Here is a 17,340-nt window from a genome sequence, read left to right as displayed (position 1 = left end):
TCTCTAAGCCTCCCTCCAGCCCTTTGGCCTTGGGGATCTGCAGAGAGCTGAGGGGCAGCTCCTGGCAGGTGTAACCCAGCACCGGCGGAGGGAGGCCAAGCCTCCTCGTGCCAACACAGATTATTTCCTCTTTCGCTCCCTCTCTGCCTAGTGGAAAAAATAAGAAAACAAACTTCCCCTGAGCAACCGGACACCCGTGACCCCCTGGCCCAGCGGCCAGCTTCAGCTGCACCTTCATCCCCCCCCCTCACCTATCCTGGCCCAGGGGCGGCCTCGCAGGTTATTTATAACTGTCAGAGGAGGAGGAGGCAGGAAATGGGAAATTATGAAGGAGGGGACAGGAGGAGAGCAGGGGCTGAGTGGCCCTGCAGGCTTGGCACCCGCCGCCTGCCTGGCCCGTGGCGTCAGCCCTGGACCGGGAGCGCTGACCCAGCCCAGACGCTCCTGGCTGCGGGGCCCAACCTGCTGCCAGCGTCCCCTAGTCCAGGCCCAGGTGGAAGCAGTTCCATCCCAAGACGGCTTCCTCGCCTGACCGCAGTGACATCAGCTTTTCCGACTAGTTAATAGAGCAGAGCTGGGGACCAGGCAGGGGCAGGCAGGGGGCAGGCAGGGGGCCCGGCCCTGTTGAGAAGAGTTGGACAAACTGTCCCGGAGGGTGTGGGCGGGGGGGACACCCAGCCTTCCGCCTCGGCCAGCCCCGCCCGCTGCTCCCGTCCCCTGCCTATCTAAACACCCTGCATGGTCACCTCCAAGAGACCTGAGACGTCCCAGGAATGGCACCACCCGGCCAAGGGACCACCCAGAACAGCACAGCACAGCCAGACCCGGGACCCTATCCTGCCCGGGTGCTGGCCCCTTGGTCTACCCCATGCTGACCCCAGCACCCACTCCTGTACTGCAGAGGCCGGGTGGCGTGTGCAGCCCTGCTGTGCCCTGGGCCATGTCCACGGCTCTGGAATCCCAATGGGCCACCTCAAGTCCTGGGTGGACGGAGGTAAACATCCATGGAATAATCGCTTCACCAAAATACCCCCCAGCACCCGCTGAGATGTGAGGGCGTGGGCTTCCAGGCGATTTCAGATGACGTGCTGATGATTCTTCCTGTTGTGCTTGTCACGGGCTGGTTTTGGCACAAGTGTTGACTCAGTGATTCTCTGACAATGACAAGTGGCCTCTGGGGGAATGTCTGAGCCTCTTGAACCTCGTAGGTGGAAGAGCTCTAATCTGATTCCCCAATGTGCTCCTGTCCACAAGAAAGATCCAGTCGCGGATGGAAGGGATCAGGGAGGGCAGGATGCAGCCCGGTGACCCAGGGACCAACACGTCTGTGACAGTTCAGCACCGTCTCCCCACTGCACTTGTGCTTTGGACTTGCAAATCATGAGTACCTCCCCCTCCCGTTGAGCCCACAATGGTAGAAGCAAGGTGACAGGTACCATAGTTTGGATCTAGAATATTCCTCACCCCATATGTTAAAAGTATGGTCCTTAAATGAACGCTATTGGAAGGTGGTGGAAGCTTGAAGCAGAGTCTAGAGGGAGGTCTTAGGTCCCTGTGATTGTGCCCTTCAAGGGATTATGGGACACTGGTCTATCTGTTTCTCCCCGCCCCCGCCCCCTTCTCTCTCTCCTCCCCCCACCTCTCTCTTCCAGCAGGTGAACAGGCCTGCCCCTTCACACATTCCCACTACAATGCATGGTGCCAACACAGGCCCAAAGCAACAGGGCCAAGTCTCCATGGACAGATACCTCTGAAACTCTGAACCAAATAAACCTTTTCCCTTTATCAAGTTGATCACTTCAAGCATTTTGTCACAGTGGCAGAAAACTGACTCCCAGAGTAGGATTTGAAAATGTGATGTGTGCCCCAAATTGAGTCAAATAATGTCATAAAGTAATATCAATATCAAGTAATATTATAAAGCAAGTTCTTAAACCTAGCACATAAAGCTCCTGTCCCTTTCCCCAACAAAGTACCCATTTGCAGCCATTTCTGTTTGGCAACCTCCAATGAGCACCTTCCCTGTGTAAAGCAGATACTTCTTCCTTTTGTACTCAGCAACCTTGTGGTAGGCAAATGGGCAAAGAGGGCCTTCAGAATCCTCATCTGGGCAGCGTCTCGTCAGTTGGGCTCATGGGTGCTTCTTGGGAAAAACCAGTTCCTTGGCCAGATATGCTTAGGAAACAGTGGACTAGACAAAGCTGAACAGGTCACTGTGCAGCAGGACTTCTCAGAGCCTTTATATGCTAATGGTCCTTTGCCACTCCAAAGGGTGGATACGATCAGCAGATTTCCTAAAGTTCAGTTCTTCAGACTCATATTGGGAAACTCTGATCCAGGCCCTCCCACAGCACCAGGAAATCTTGCCTGCTTCTGCGCTCACCGCTCACCTGCTGACCTGCAAGAGGTGCCGAGAGAGACTGTGAGGCAGACTTCAGGAAGCGTCCTGGAGCTTTGAATCAGAGGCCGATGCAGGTCTGTCCTAACTTGGGGGGCTCCAAGGAATTGGAATCTGCAAAGGCTCTAGGGAGCACCAAGAATTGACGATGAGGCAAAAGGAGGCCGTGCTCATCTTTCTAACCTGGCAGGACAGCAGGCCACCAGCAGAGACAGGGGGAAGCAAACCGAACTTGTCTTTCCCTCGCATCCCAACCATGCGCGGTTCTCCCAGAAAATTAAAAAAGTGAAGACGACCGAAGTCATGAACTAAAGGTAGCAAAGTTCGGCCACCTGCAGGAAAACTCAAATGACCTGCCTCCAAAGTGCTCTTCATACAGAGCATCGAGATTCCCTGCCTCCGGGGGCCCACCTCCAGTATTTGTTTATTCCTCCTCTCACCCTCATTTATTGAGCAGCTACTAAGTGTGATGGCCTGTGGTCAGGAAGACCCATCAATTTCCAGGCAGTGCGGCTATTCTTAGTTTTCTGATGTCTATTTAAAGAGTGTTAATCTTCTCCACCTCCCCCCCCCCCTGCAATTAGACACATACCACTTTCCAACCTCATGCGCTGACCTCGCCCAACTGGGAAGGCAGAATGGACAAGTGTTCTTCCCAGCCTGCTTAACTTGGCCAGGATTGTGGCCTCCCTGGGCTAGGCCAGCCTGGGAATCAGCCAACCGCGAGGAAGTCTGCCTTGCCTGGACCCTTCCATGGGTCATGGAGCCTGGAGTCTCCCTGTTCTTTTCCTCCCTGGAGTGAGGCAGAAGGTGCTAGGCACCAAGCACAGTTTGGCCGAGGAGTAGAGCAAGCAGAGCCGGACTCCCAGCTCCCATACCAGTTCCATCCGTGCGCAGCACAGATCTCGGGGGCAGAGTCGGGAGGCCCAGGTGCAAAGCCTGGCACCCTGGGTACCAGTTGTACATGGGACAAGTTCCCTACCCTCTCCAGCCTCAGCGGTCCCCTCTGTGAGGTGGCGGAATAATGACAATGATCACTGTGCAGGTTGTGCAGGCTTACAGTCATAACAGAATCTGTGTACACCTGCGTGAATGCACAGTTCTTACAACAGCGGCAATGAACATGTTTTCATATCCATTCCTCGGCCTTAGCTTCTTCCTCTGTGAAAGGGAAGAAAGGGTGTTCACCTCACTGGGTAGTAATGAGAATTTTAGGAGATTCAGGGTAAAAAGGCCTTGACATATTAAAAAAAACCCTGCAAATAACTATTAAATATCATCAAATATGACGATTAGTTGGATTCCAATTCTACTGCACCTCTTAGGCTGAACCTCTCTGGACCTCAGTTTCGCCTTTTGTCAAGTGAGAGAACTGGGCCAGGTGTCTTCTACGGGGTCACATATGTGGATATATGGTCTGCCAAAAACTTCATCTAAAAAATGTAAAATCTTGCCGATTACTTCTGATTACATAGTGAAATTAAGTTTTGGATATATGAGGTTAAAGTATTTTATCTAAATCAATTTCACTTTTTTTTTCTCTTTTATAATACGATGAAGGGAAAACTTAAAACGGTATTTGTGGCACTATGCGCGCTCTCCTGGAAGGTGCTGGTGGGGCTTTCTTTCCCTTTCTGTCCCTCTGTGGCTAAGACGCCCCTCGAAGGGAGGCCAGAAGGAATTCGAGCTATTTGGGGTTAACCTTTTTTTAACCAAATAAAACCCAGATGTTTACGATCCAGGTGGGGCATTAAGTTTTAGGAGCCTCCAAGAATCTCCTCTGGCTCAATAAGGAACCTGAATAAATAAGATCCATCAAGCTGCCAAAACACCCCGGCGCGGCGCACTTGCCAGCACCCGGGGCTCTCCATCTTGCTCTGGTTTGCAGAGACGTGGCTTGTCCTCTCAGTTAGGAAAGGGTGAGCCGTGGTTCTTGGGGATCTTCCCAAGGTCATCTCCACAGTTTAATATGCTAGTTTAGCCCTTCCAAGCAGCTGTTTTCTTATCCAGCCGGTCAGGGCCCAAGATGTCAAAATCTGATTTTCTTCTCTGACACACACACAGCTGAGGACTCGGGCTGCCATGCCACCTTCTTCAGTCATCCTCACTCATCCCCAGGACTTTCATTACACGCCTGTAACCTCGGTCACAGAGCAAGCCTGGGCCCCGCTCGGGGATCAGTGATACCCAGCCGTGATAACACCACGGCCCCACCGCAGCCAGGCAACGGGCCAAGCCTTCTCTTTCCATCATCTCCATGAATTTTCCCACAACCCCAAGAGGTTAAAAGAATGGCTGCACACTCCATGTTACAGACAGGAACAAACAGAGCAAGAAGGACCACGCAGCTAGCAGCTAAGGGAGCTGAGGTTTGTTCCAGGGCGGCCAACTCCAGAACCATCTCAGAAAGCACAGAAAGTGCAAGAACAGGCCCCTAAGCAACATTTCTGGGATGATCAATTTGCTCAAAAAAGCTGTTGTTCATATTCACTCAGAGAGCCAAGAGCCAAAGGAAGTTCACAAGATCATCTGGACTCAAGGTCACAAAACCAGTGACCCTACAGCTGAATCTGGCCCAAGGACCTGTTCTGCATGTGCGTGTGTGTGCATGCACACACACACACATAAACTATAAGATTTCACATTAAAATATTCAGATTTCTAGCTTATCCTACGAAATCTAGCAATAGGGGACCCACATCCCAATACACTAGGGCTGGTCAGCAGCTGCCCCTTCACATGGAAGGTGAATTCTCCAGCTCACCACAATCCCCACCACTCTCTGTTGCCTCCCTAACTCCACAGCCAAAGGCGAGGTGCTCCACACCATCACACATGCCCGCTGTTTTTGCCATTAATCTTATAATAAAGAAATAATTTTCATACCCATTTATCCCCCCAAAGTGGGAAAACAAGATATTGGGAAACTATGTAAATAGACATTTGCATAAATATATCTATTTATTTAACCATATACATATACACATATATCTGCTACACGTGAATGATATTCCAATATGTTCAATATGCAAATACTCACCTTCTGTGGCCAGCCCCCACGGACATCTGGGTTTCTGACCTGGCCTCGGTGACAGTGAGAAAACCCAGGTCAAAAGAGTCCATCGGAGAAGGACCTGGAGCCCACATCTGCCTGCCCACTGCAGGTTCAGGCCTTTTCCATCATACCCGTTTGCTCAGCACTGTGTCCCACAGAACCTTCTGGAACACCGGGATTCTCACAAACATCAGTCCTGCTGGTGGCTTGGTCATGAGAATCTTGGGGCTGGGGTTCCTTTCTGCTACTGGACAGGAGGTGCCCTGTGATTGTTCAGTGGACATGGGTTTGACCCAGCTCTTCCACGCCCCTCCTCCTTCGGGGAGCGAGGGTTCTGGAAGACCAAGCACATCCTCATCCAAGGTCTGCATCTGAGCTGGGCTTCCTAAGAGCAGTTTCCTCAGTTACAGCAGATGTTTAAATAGAGCCAATAACCAAATGCCCTGGAGCCAGGAACTGCTCTGTCAGAGCCGCCTTGTTTGGGTGAGTGTTGCGTCTCCACCTATCTCTTGTCCATCGGCTTCGTCATGGGGCTAATGGGTTTCCATTTTTGCCAGGCCCTCCAGCAGCCAATGACAGACCCTGAAGTGACCTTGATGCTGAGCCTGTGAGCTTGCTTTCCGTCTGGTAAATCATCTCTGCTCCAACAGGAAGTGTGGTGGTCACATATATCATCTGATGACGGGTCTCGGCTCGTGAGAGGTTTTGTTCAGTCAGAGATCCGTCTTTTACAACTGCAGAGATCCTGGCTCTGGTCTGTGGAACGCATTTCTAATGAAGTTACCTCTTTAAGGGCGTCGCGGACAGATTCCAGCCCTCAAGTGCTCAGCTGGACTAGCCAGTCCTCTCCAAGGGAACTTGGGGCCAGAGACACTTGATATAAAATGAGCCTTCAGCAAAATACATGTGAAACCAGGGCGGCTGACACCACCCAGTTAATTCCAGAGTCAGGGGATGAATTTGCAGGGGACTCAGGTCTCCAGACTGGAGGCCATTTCCTCTACAGCCCCCCCCCACACACACACACACACCACGCTGCACCCGGCATTGGGCAGGGACGGGGGTACCGACTTGTCATCCAAGGTTGGTATCACGGATCCATTCGCAGGGCCTTCCCTGTGGTCCCCCAGCATCTCCTACCTGCCTATCAGAGGCAAACATGTGGCAGCAGTCTACAGAGAGAGGGGCAGCAACAGGCCCTTGAAGAGTGTTGAACTTGGCCTCATGAGACACGGGTTCCAATCCCAATTCCATGCATCAGCTCTGTGGCTAAGCTACCGTACCTCACCGCTTCTCAGAGCAGACTACCTTTAAATGGGACCCACCATACTGCTTTGCTCACTGGGATGTTGTGACCATTGAATGAGATCCAGAGGACTTGAGGCTCGATGTGGAGAATTATGAAACTCGGGTAGGAAGTTCATTGTCTCTATGTCCTGTAGGGGGCAGGTTATAAAGCAGAATGCATTGGATTGGGGTTGGGGGGGGGGCATAAAACAACCATGGTTTTGAAACTCAGCTCTCTAAATGTGACCCTGGAAAACATCTATCAGCCCTCAGAATCCCATTCTCCTCAGTGCGGAGAAAAAATGAGACATACAGCTGTCACAAATAGCAAAACAACACTACTAGGATCTAATGCTCACTGGGCCTTTACCTCAGGGCAGGGTCTGGACTAAATACTGTGAATTTTTTCACATAATCACTAACCCAACGTGGCACATACCGCCAATGAATGCTCCCTCTTACAGATGAGCTACCAGAGGCTAAAGATCTTGCTGGAGCTGAGGTCACAAGAGCTGGTGTGTTCCCAAATCTAGAAGGCCGTGTGTCTACTCGTGATGATAGATTCCGGGTCAAAAGGGAACCCTTCCTAACAGATGAAACACAGCACTTTAGCCAAACACCTCAAGTCCTGCAGCTACGTCTTCACGAAGTCTGATCCCAGCTGGCTCAGAGGCCTGCCTTCCCCTCCCCAATGGGGGCCTCAGGGGCCCTGAGACTGCAGAATGAAACCACCCTTCCTTGTAGGCTGCTGGGCTGTCCTGGGCCAGGGTAGGAGCCGTGGACAACTGTCCTGCAGTATTAAGTCTCTGGTTCCAATGGCTCGCTCTCTCCACCCCTCACCCCAGCACCCACTCCCGAGACTGTTTTTCCAGCTGGCTGAACTTTACCTTGGCCTCTCTGAAGCCAAGTGGCATAGTCTCCCTTCCCTTGTCCACCTCCACAGAAAGCCAAGTGGCACAGGCCTGGGAGCACGGGAGTCTCTGGTCTCTGAGCCGTGAGTGCACTGCCAGAGATAAGGCCATCCTGAAGGTGGATCAGACTTGGGGCTGGACAGCACTGGGCAGCATGACTGTCGCCATTCTGGACCACAGATGGCTTCGAAAGGGACCAGGAAAGGTTCTCCCAGCCTCCTCGGTATCTCCGACACATCTTTACTTTAGCAATTGGGCAAAAAGACCTCTTAGTCGCCACTGCAGCTGGGGGACACCTGTGGCCTCCTGTCAAGTGCTGTTTACTGAGTCCCTCTGGCTAGAGTCAATACTTTTTCTGACAGAGATGAACACAGGAAAGATGCACCTAAACTCAAGACACTTCCTCTGGGAGGGCCTCCCCATCACCCAGGACACCAGCCACCTGCTTCCTCGGCCAGGCAGGAGTGCAGCAGGGTGACAGGCAGAGGCAGCGAGGGTGGTACACGCATGGGACCCACCCACAGGACGACAGTAAACTGTCGTGAAAGTAAATAATCATCCTGGAGAGGGACAAAGGACAATGATTTACTAAGGGGTCCAGCATTGTGGTCATCCAACCCAAATTATAATCCAGCCACCGGCAACCCATGAGAAAACTTCCCGGGCTTCAGAGGACACCAGGCTGCTTTGCTCTGGGCTGTAATTGATGACTGTTAACAGGTGATGCCTGAAAGATGGCTTGTCCAGCATCAGCGGTTTTCCACCTTAACTTGGTTTTTAATGGAAATAAATAATCAACGCTCCACGCACGAAGCTGTGATGGACAATTCTTCCAAACATGGAATCCACTGGAGGGAAAGTTAATTTTAGAAAATGCTCTTTGGGGTGGAGAAGACTGGGAACCACCAATGTGGGGAGAGGGCACCGGGTGAGAAATCAGAAACAGGGTGCGAGGCCTGGTTTTCTAAAGATCCCAGAACTGACGATATGTTGGTAGAAGTGGGGACAGCAGGGGAGGGGACACTAAAGAAGCTGGCGAGGGGACACACAGATAAGCAGTGGGGAGTCAGAGACCAAGCGGGGAGGTCGCCCAGAGAGCAGGACCTTCCCAGGTCTATGGGGGTCTAGCCCTTGGTCCACAGGAAGGACTGCATCAGAATGTGGCCATTAGGGTCTAGACATGACGGTGTCCCCCACAGACACTCAAGGATGTTCAGAAGTGAAATCAGATAGTGCAGGCTTTAACCTAGTCAGTGGATTAACTCACTGATGTGGATAAACTCTGGGGTAACTGGAGGCAGGTCGGGTGTGGCTGGAAGAAGCAGGTCCCTGGGGACATGCCTCTGGGGGCTCTGTTTTGTTCCGGGTGAGACGAGCTCTCTCTGCTCCCTGGATGTCATGTCCTGAGCTGCTTCCTTCCACCTCACCTTCCCACCAAGATGTTCTTCCTCACCTCAGGCCCAGGGCTGTGTGGTTGGCCCACCGTGGACTTAACCTCTGAAAGCATGATCCAAGATAAACTTTGACTCCTTTGAGTTGTTCATGTCCGGTCTTTTGGTCACAGCAAGGAAAGAGTGACTAAAACCCAGGCTGTGGAGATAGACTAACTCTGGATAGAGACTACCTGTAGGTTCTGGCTTGACCATTTCTTAGTGGTGAGATCTTGGGCAAGCGGTGTCACCTCTCTAGCTCCAGACGGATCCTCAGGCGGCTGGGCAAGCCCCTCCCCATGGGATGGCGGACAGGGAAGTACAGAGCTCATCAGTGCAGCGCCTGCAGCGGACTCGGCGAGCCTCAGTGAAAAGCAATGACCGCAGTGGGTGTTGTCTGCGGGGGTGGCATTCAGAAACCTTCTCTCTTTTCTCTGGGAGGGTGCTGGATCGTTTGGTCCAGCATGGGGTGGGAATGGACTTATCCAGTGTCACCTCTCAAGGGAGTCAGATGTGTCCCTCTGCAGGGTACACAGCCCAGCCATGCTCCTCACCCGGGAATGACGTCCTTGGGAATTTCCAATGCCGCCTGCCTCCGAGAACTGGGCTTCCACTAGAGACGGTGCTTTGAGATAGATTTAAAATTGGAGCAAGGGTTAGACTGTTGTGCACCAAAAAAAGGGAATGGGCAGGAAAGTGGAACCAAATGAGACCTGAGGATGAGAAGTGAATGTGGGTGGACAAAGCCAAGGCCACGGCACGGACCAAGAGCCAGAGGGGCAGCATGAACCGCTGGAGCTGGAGGGGTCCCCGATGAGGCAATGAAGATAGAGGTGGGGTCCACACTGGCCCCGTCAAAGCCACCTTCTGACACTCATCCCGAGAGTCCCTGGAAGAGCCTTAATCAGGACAGTGGAGTGTTCTGTCGGACCAGCCCTTCCTGCTCCCAGAGTCTTTCCTGACTGGGGCCCATCCTGCCTTGGTCTCAGCACCATCCCAGCTGTCCATGCACCACAGGAAGAGGGGCAGGGGGACAGAGGGACAGAGGGATGAGTCCTCTTGCTGCCACCACCATCCTGATCCAAGGGGCATCTTGGAGTCAGAAAGCAAAGCCCTGTGCTTGTGTGTTTCCCCACATGCTCCTGAAGCACCCCAAGGTCAGGCGACTTCATGAAATAAAAGGCCCAGTGCTTACTATGTAAGCAAAAGCTAAAACCATCTCCGGAGGAACTGCTCCAAGACAGCCACCAGTCAAGGGCAGGGCTTTCCTGGCACTTAAGCTCTTCTCTCCCCATAAAAACGGTCCCATGAACTTGATCTAAGTGGCCCTAATTCTGATCCCTTTCAAAGAGACAAAGGGGTTAGGCAAAAAGAGACAAAACCTCAGAAAGTCAATACAAATTCTAAATTGTTTTCCCATTTGAGAGGACACTGGAAGTCTCTCAGGCACAGGCCTGTGATGGTCCCTCCATCCCTTGATGTCGGACATCAGAAAAGAACTAAGTCACTCTGGAGGGCAAACCAGCAGGCACTACGAACATGGAAGATGCACCTGTCTTGGGTCCAAAAGTTCTGACTGCATATTTTCCATAGAGAATGTTTGTACACATGAACGAGAGGGCTGTACCTCGACCACTGGGTCCAGCACCCTTATAAAGATGAAAACTTACTAGAAACTTTGATATCCACCAATAAATTAAGATATACCTAAAGGGATGTTGCCCTATTCTAATGACACAGTAGCACACATATACAACGTGATACACGATACAGTGTAATGCAACATAACATAATAGAGCAGTTAGAGACATCCTCAAGCCAGGCTACACAGGTTTAAACGCTGGCTCTGTTACTGCACAGCTGTATGACCTTGAACAAGTCACCACATTTTTCTAAGCCACAGTATCTTCAACCACAAAGTGGAAATGACAACATCACACCTGCCTCACAGGACTGTTGGGAGAATTCAATGAATTGATGCATATTAATTACTTAGAATGGTGCCTGGCTCTTATGCCCGTGAGCTTTTTTCTTTTAATTATAAACCTATAGCATACTACACATAAAAAATTATATATATATTAATTATAATTATATAATCACATATATTAATTGAGCAGAGATTGAATATACATTGTTGAATTTTGAAAATAAACAGAATACTATGCGTGGCATTCCATATATATAGGGTTCTAACTATTTATGTTTCTAAGGCAAATAAACTATCGATTTTTTGATGGAAATACATGGACACAGACAGACATAGGGAGGAAAAGATTTGGAAAAGAGACTAGAATTAGAAGCAGGGATCTGACAGGACTTTAGCTTTCTCTGATTGTAGGCAGGCAGGCAGTCAGGCAGGTGCATACAGAGGGGTGGATGGATACATACACACCTGGACGTATTCAGATAATATTTGAAACTTTAAAAGTATAGATTTTAAAAAAAAATTGTCTGAGGCAGTACAAAGCACGAGTGGCCTTTTATCAATGAGGAGCTTAAAGGTGTCCAACATGCCTGAGCACACATAGCCAACGGGCCCAGGGGAAGGATCTGAGCCGAGCGCTGCCCTCCCCTGTGGCCTTTGCACCACCCCACACCGCCTCCCAAGGCCACCCAGGAGTTGACTATGACAAAGAAGAAGGGGCCTCCTTGTCCACACTGGCTGCAATGGTAAAAGCCAAACGCAATGGAGAATTGTGTTGTTGTTTTTGTTTTTAATTAATGAACCTGTTGGAATGTGCCATTCAGCAGTGGGGCTGAATGGTTCCTGCTGTTCTGCAAATCAAACACAACTCTTTCCCCCAAGCCACTTCCGTGGCCACGCTCTAGCCTTATCTGTCCAGGGAGTGGGAAAGGGACACAGAACGGTCAGAGAGGCACCTTCACCAGCCGGGCCGGGTCTCCTGACCCCTCACTGGCTTTGCTGCCCCATCCCATGGACCGGGCAGTGGAGCCCTGGCCAGACCTGCCGGGGGAAGCGTCTCTGAAGCCCTGGATGTGCTGTCTCTGCTAGTCTTACCCCCCCAGATCTCAGAGACCACGCAAGTCTCTTTGACTCTGGCTTGAGAGATTTAAAGGTCTTTTCCAGTTCCAACAGCCACAGAACATTACACATTTCCCTGTTGTTTTTCTATTATAAAATTCTAAGTTTTCCTTCCCTAAGGATGATGTTTAATTAAAATCGATGCCCTTTGGGGTTGCCTTCAAATCTTTTTTAGGAAAACTCCCCAAATCCAGAATCCTTGCAAAGGGGGCGGAGAGCAGGACTTGTGCTTCTGAAGCAAAATTCTCTTTCTACTGCCCCCCCGCCACCTCTGTCTATTACATCTCCATCCTCGGGGGCATCACCTGCCTTATAGTACCAAGGGTCAAGGAAGGTGGAAGTTTTTGAAGATTGGCATACTAAGAATGAACCTCAGCCTTCCCATTGAATAGCTGGGTGGCTCTGGACAAGCACAACCCCTCTTAGCCTCAGTATTTTCCATCTGAAAAATGGGCACATTCTGTATTCTTCAGATGGCTGGGTGGATGGATGAGAGCATCTGCAGGGGCCCTTCCTTTCTCCAGACCAATAGCAGCCCTGTTCCCACAATTCCCAAGATGTTGAGAGTCTGGGCTGCCCCACTCCCACCAAGTGCCTGGCTCCTCTCCAAAGTCCAATCCTTCAGTCACAAAGCCCAGCACGGAGGCAGAATCGCGCATCAGAGGGAGAGGCAAGGGACCTGGTTCCTTTAACATGGCTTCTTGGCTAAAACCACACCTCAGATCTGATACTGAAGGAATCCGCTGGTAACGCCCCTGTCAAAATAGTTCATAGATACATAGGGCCACCCTCCAGAGCTGGTAGCCGACCCCAAGCCGAGCCCCACTCTCGATTTCCCACGAGCTCAGAGCAGGCCCCTGATGGTCCACCTCACAGCATGGCCGCTCCTTGCAAAGGGGGCGGAGAGCAGGGCTTGTGCTTCTGAAGCAAAATTCTCTTTCTACTGCCCCCCCACCTCTGCAGAAAACACACACACACACACACACTGTCCGACTTTCAGAAAGCTCTTGGCACTGCCCACCCTTCCTGAGCTGGATGGTGCTGCCAGAGCAGGATCTGCCCAGCCAAGGCTGCCGCCTCCATTCCCAGCCCCCTCCCGGCCCCTTGAGAGTCAAGGTTTTGTCAAGAGTTTCAGGGGCACTGACTGGTGGGGAGGGGGCCGCAGACATCCTGGCTGGTGCCAAGTCCTTTCTTCGCCCCGCAGTGTGTTTTATAAGCCAGCATGTAGTTTATTCTTCTCCTAAACACTTCGATAGGGTACAGGGCCCGGAGTTGCCATAGAAACACCTTTTAACTCCTGCTCACCCAGAAGGCTGCAGCCATCTCCTGGGCTTTGGCAGAAGAAAGGAAAAAAGAGAGACACCTGTGGTTGCAGAGACAGGGAAGGCCATGAAGGTGCGGGCAGTAGAGAGGGCCAAGCCTCGGTGCCCTTCCCTGGCAACGCCGCATCCAGCCAGGAGCAGAAAACAACCGGGAAGGTTCTGGAAGAGGGCGGTGGAAGGTTGACCTGATGCCCTCGGTGGGCTAGGGCATCCATTAGTGGGGCTGCAGGGGTCAAGGCAATGGCCAGATCCCTCCTGCTTCCCTTCAGGGAGAGAACCCAGAACTTCCACCCAGAACAGCACTGATCAGGGCAGTTGGGAGCCACCTACTGGACAGTGGAGGGGCAGGGTGTGCTGGAGGCGGCAGGAGGTCAACAAGCAAGCAGCCCACACCCACACCTCCCATTTTTAAAAGCATTATCTCATCGCTCCTCCAGTGCAGTGCGCCAAACCCAGGCAGCGCGAGTTTGGATCGGCGCCAGAGCATCGAAGATTTTTTCATTTCTTTTTTTATTTTTGCTACTTCAATGTTCTGGTTCGAGGGCACTTCTTGGTAACTTGGTTTTTCTCTGGGAAGTTTAATAAAGGAGGAGGAAGGAGCTATTTCTTGAGTAAATCCAGAGAAATGACAAGAAACACTGTCAGCCTCGGTCCAGACCTCCAGCAGGAACCCCAAGTGGAAAATGAAGCCGTCAACGAGGTCCAGGGGGCTTCCCCCCTCCCTGGAAGCAGGATCTGCTGGCTCCTGTTCCCACTTCTCCCTGGTCAACTTCCAGGGTAGAAACCTCAAAGCAAAGGGCAAGTGGAAGAGACAAAGTCCCCGCCTCCCCACACACACCAAAACAACCCGCTGAGCACACCCCACAGGTCCTGAAGCAGAAAGGGACTTCGCCCAATGTCTGCACACCCCATCCCACCTGCTGGACTCCGGCCCCAGTGTGCTCCCTACTGAGCAGCTCAGGCAGAATGTCACCAGGCCAAGTAGGATTGGGATAGGGGCACTCAGGGAGGAGGGAGAAATCCTTCCCAGGGCTTAGGCAGCCCAAAGAATCTTTCCAAGCAATTCGCAAAGCCAGGGGCCAGCCAAGGTCCCCCAGGGAGAGGACCTGCCTGCCTGTGGGTCCCGGGAAACTTCTACCCAAACACCCTCAGCTGCCAACTGGTCCAACTTTCTGGTCACCATAGCCACCCCTGCCTTCTCCTAGACCTGGCCTGGCCCACCAAGCAGCGCCCCTCCCAGCCTCAGCTGGTTCTCCTGCCAGGCTCCTGCCTCCTCCCCGCCCCACCGCGACACACTTGTGGAGTCCCTCACCCAAGACCCAGTGGAAAATTTCCTTCCCCTTTATGACTGTACTTAAAACACACACACTCCATTCTCCACCTCTGAATCGACACAAGCAGAGAGCGGCTAGACCATGTCCCACCCACGATCCCAGCGTGTACACACACACACACACACACACACACACACGCGGAACGCTGGCCGGCATGCTTTATGAGCTGGAGGATGGACGGAAGGGATGTTTTCCAGCTGCCACTCCACCTCTGGCCCTCCAAACCAGTGTGACCAACAGCCCCAAACAAGTTCTTCCAGGACTCTGGAGGCCTTCCATAAAAACTGGTTCTGCTTCTGACCCAGTCTCTATCTCTCTCATCAAGACACAAAGTCCAGTTTAGAACTGTCACAACTACAATGGGACCTTTGGCATTATTTTCTTTGGGTGACAAATTTATTTTCCACTGGTCCTCATAGCCCTCCCCACAGCATTCAAGGGGGGGGGGGAGCTTCCTGTGAATTTTCACAGTTATGTGATAAGTGATCCCTTGCACACCATCTCCTGCTTGCTATCAGTACTCCACAAATACAGTCCAGGGGGAGGGTCAATCCCACAGTTTTCTCCTTATTTTTCTCCTTAAATCCACCCAAACTTGGCAGTGCAAGAAGCTCCCTTAGCACTTGCTTGGAAAGCCTTAGTCTGGGTTGGGTCCCGGGGAAAAGAATGAACTTCAAGGGTGCAGATGATGCAAACTCCGAAAACTCCCAAGTTTCTCCTGCAACTCTCCATGCACATGGCTAGCAACTTCTTTTAAAAAGTACTCAACATCACACCGCAGCACTTCACTCAGCATTCCAAGTTTTGGGAACCCTCTCCCACCCTCCGCCCCCAGCTCTTCCTCCACCAGGGGTGAGTGGGGAAATTTTCCAGATGTCAAAAAGAGTCAGCAGAGAATCTCTGGCCCTAAACGAGCAAAAGGCTGCTAGGGGGACGCTCGGCCGCGGGGAGCTTCCTCGGCTGGGCATCTCCCCCTTCTGCTGTGCCAGCGAGCCCCCCGCCCGAAGAAACCAGATCTCTGGCTGCAGCGTGGGGCTCGTGTGGAACCCCACGAGCTCTTACCGATGTCGGAGTTGCAGAAGGCGTCCTGGGGGTGGCTGGGCGAGCATGTGCACGCCTCGGCACCCCACTCCCCCAGGCTCCAGCTGCCCAGGAGCACCACGAGCCCAAGCCAGGGAGTCATCGCCGCTGCTGCCGTCCGCTGCGGGGACTGCTGCGCGCCTCTCCAAAGTTGCCTTGCGCGCCGCCGGCGGGGCTGCTGCGGCCCGAGCTCGCCCGACCGGCCGTGCGGGGCAACTTTGCGCTGCCCTTGGAGTGCCCAGCGGGACAGGCTGGGGTGTGGCGAGGCGCTGGACTCTGCTGGCCCGCGGGAGGTCTGGGGCGAAGGAGCGGGAGCCGGAGCCGGAGGAGGACCTTGCACACCCGCTGTTGGCCCGCTGCTCGCGCCGCTGCGGCCGGGGCTGCCCAGGGATATAGCGCGGCCGCCGGGACGCCCCCCCTCGCCGCGGGCGCTCGGGCCCGCCCCCTCCGACCAATGGCAGCGCCGCATTACCTCATCGGCCCTAAAAAGGGGGCGGGGCCGGGGGCGCGGGGCGGCGGGGCGGGGCCGCCCCGGACTGTTCAGATCCTTATAGGGAATAATGCGGCCTTGGGCACGCGAGTGGGTGGGCTGGGGCGCGCCCGGGACCCGCGCTGGCTGCCTGGCCCCCGAACGGCGCCCCCGTGTCCCCAGTAACCTACACCCTCTTGCCACGCCCACTCCTCCCTCTGAGCGCCTCGCACCCAAACTAGAGCCAACTACCACCCACCCACCCCAGTACAACCCCATCCGAGGAGCAGAGGTGGCCCCCGCCCTGGAGACCTTGACCGGACCTGGTGGAAAGTCTAGGGAGAAATGCTACCTCTCCACTTTCTCTGGAAAGAGCAGGGAGAGAGGAGACAGGCCCAGACAGATGACATCTTTTCTCTATGTGTATCTGTCTTTCTCTTTCGCTCTCTGTTCCTTTCCCAAACCCTTTTCCCACCTCTTTTACTTTCCTGGATATGGGGAAGTCCTCTGCCATTGAGAAGCTAGCTATGAAAGGTGGTTGCTTATCTGAGCTCCCTCCCAGCAAATGGAGTAGTGAATTCATTCAACAAACCCTGTGCTGGATGCTGGTGTAAGAAAGGCAGAAGCCCCGGCAGCCGTGGAAATCTAGGAGTGCACATAGGGTCATTTTCTATGGCTCTAATGCTATATAGAAACCAAAGCAGTGTCGTGGGCTAGAATGACCGGAAAGGTGCTGCATTCCATAGGAGAGGAAGAAGAGAAGGACTCTGAGAAGTGAGCAAGAAGCATCAGTCCTGTGGCAGCCAGCAGGAGAGGGCGCCAGGCAGGGAGAGCAGGTGCAAAAGCCCTGAGCTGCTTTCAAGAGCAGAAAGGAGAAAGGGCCTGAGGAAGTAGTAGCTCCATGCATGGCAGACTGGTCTCCATCTTTCAGCAAGGAATTTTGAAGTGAAACTGATCCAAAACTGGAGTAAAACCAGATCCTGGAGAATTACCCAGGATTTCAGATGA

General features: G+C 52.7%; 1 protein-coding gene across 1 annotated transcript in view; it reads right to left on the bottom strand.

Annotated features, from left to right (window-relative positions):
• Positions 1–16,257, bottom strand: part of TIMP3 (TIMP metallopeptidase inhibitor 3) — a 50,195-nt gene extending 33,938 nt beyond the window's left edge. Inside the window, exon 1 of the mRNA XM_081311821.1 lies at positions 15,846–16,257. Coding sequence (XP_081167947.1) covers positions 15,846–15,966 — 121 coding nt within the window. The 5' untranslated portion in view covers positions 15,967–16,257. The remainder of the gene's footprint in view (positions 1–15,845) is intronic.
• Between the last annotated feature and the right edge of the window lie 1,083 nt (positions 16,258–17,340).

The sequence above is a fragment of the Spermophilus citellus genome (assembly GCF_964194105.1).
Source record: "Spermophilus citellus genome assembly, chromosome: 10".
In the NCBI taxonomy this organism is placed as follows: Eukaryota; Metazoa; Chordata; class Mammalia; order Rodentia; family Sciuridae; genus Spermophilus; species Spermophilus citellus.
This window is presented reverse-complemented; position numbering and strand designations above follow the sequence as displayed.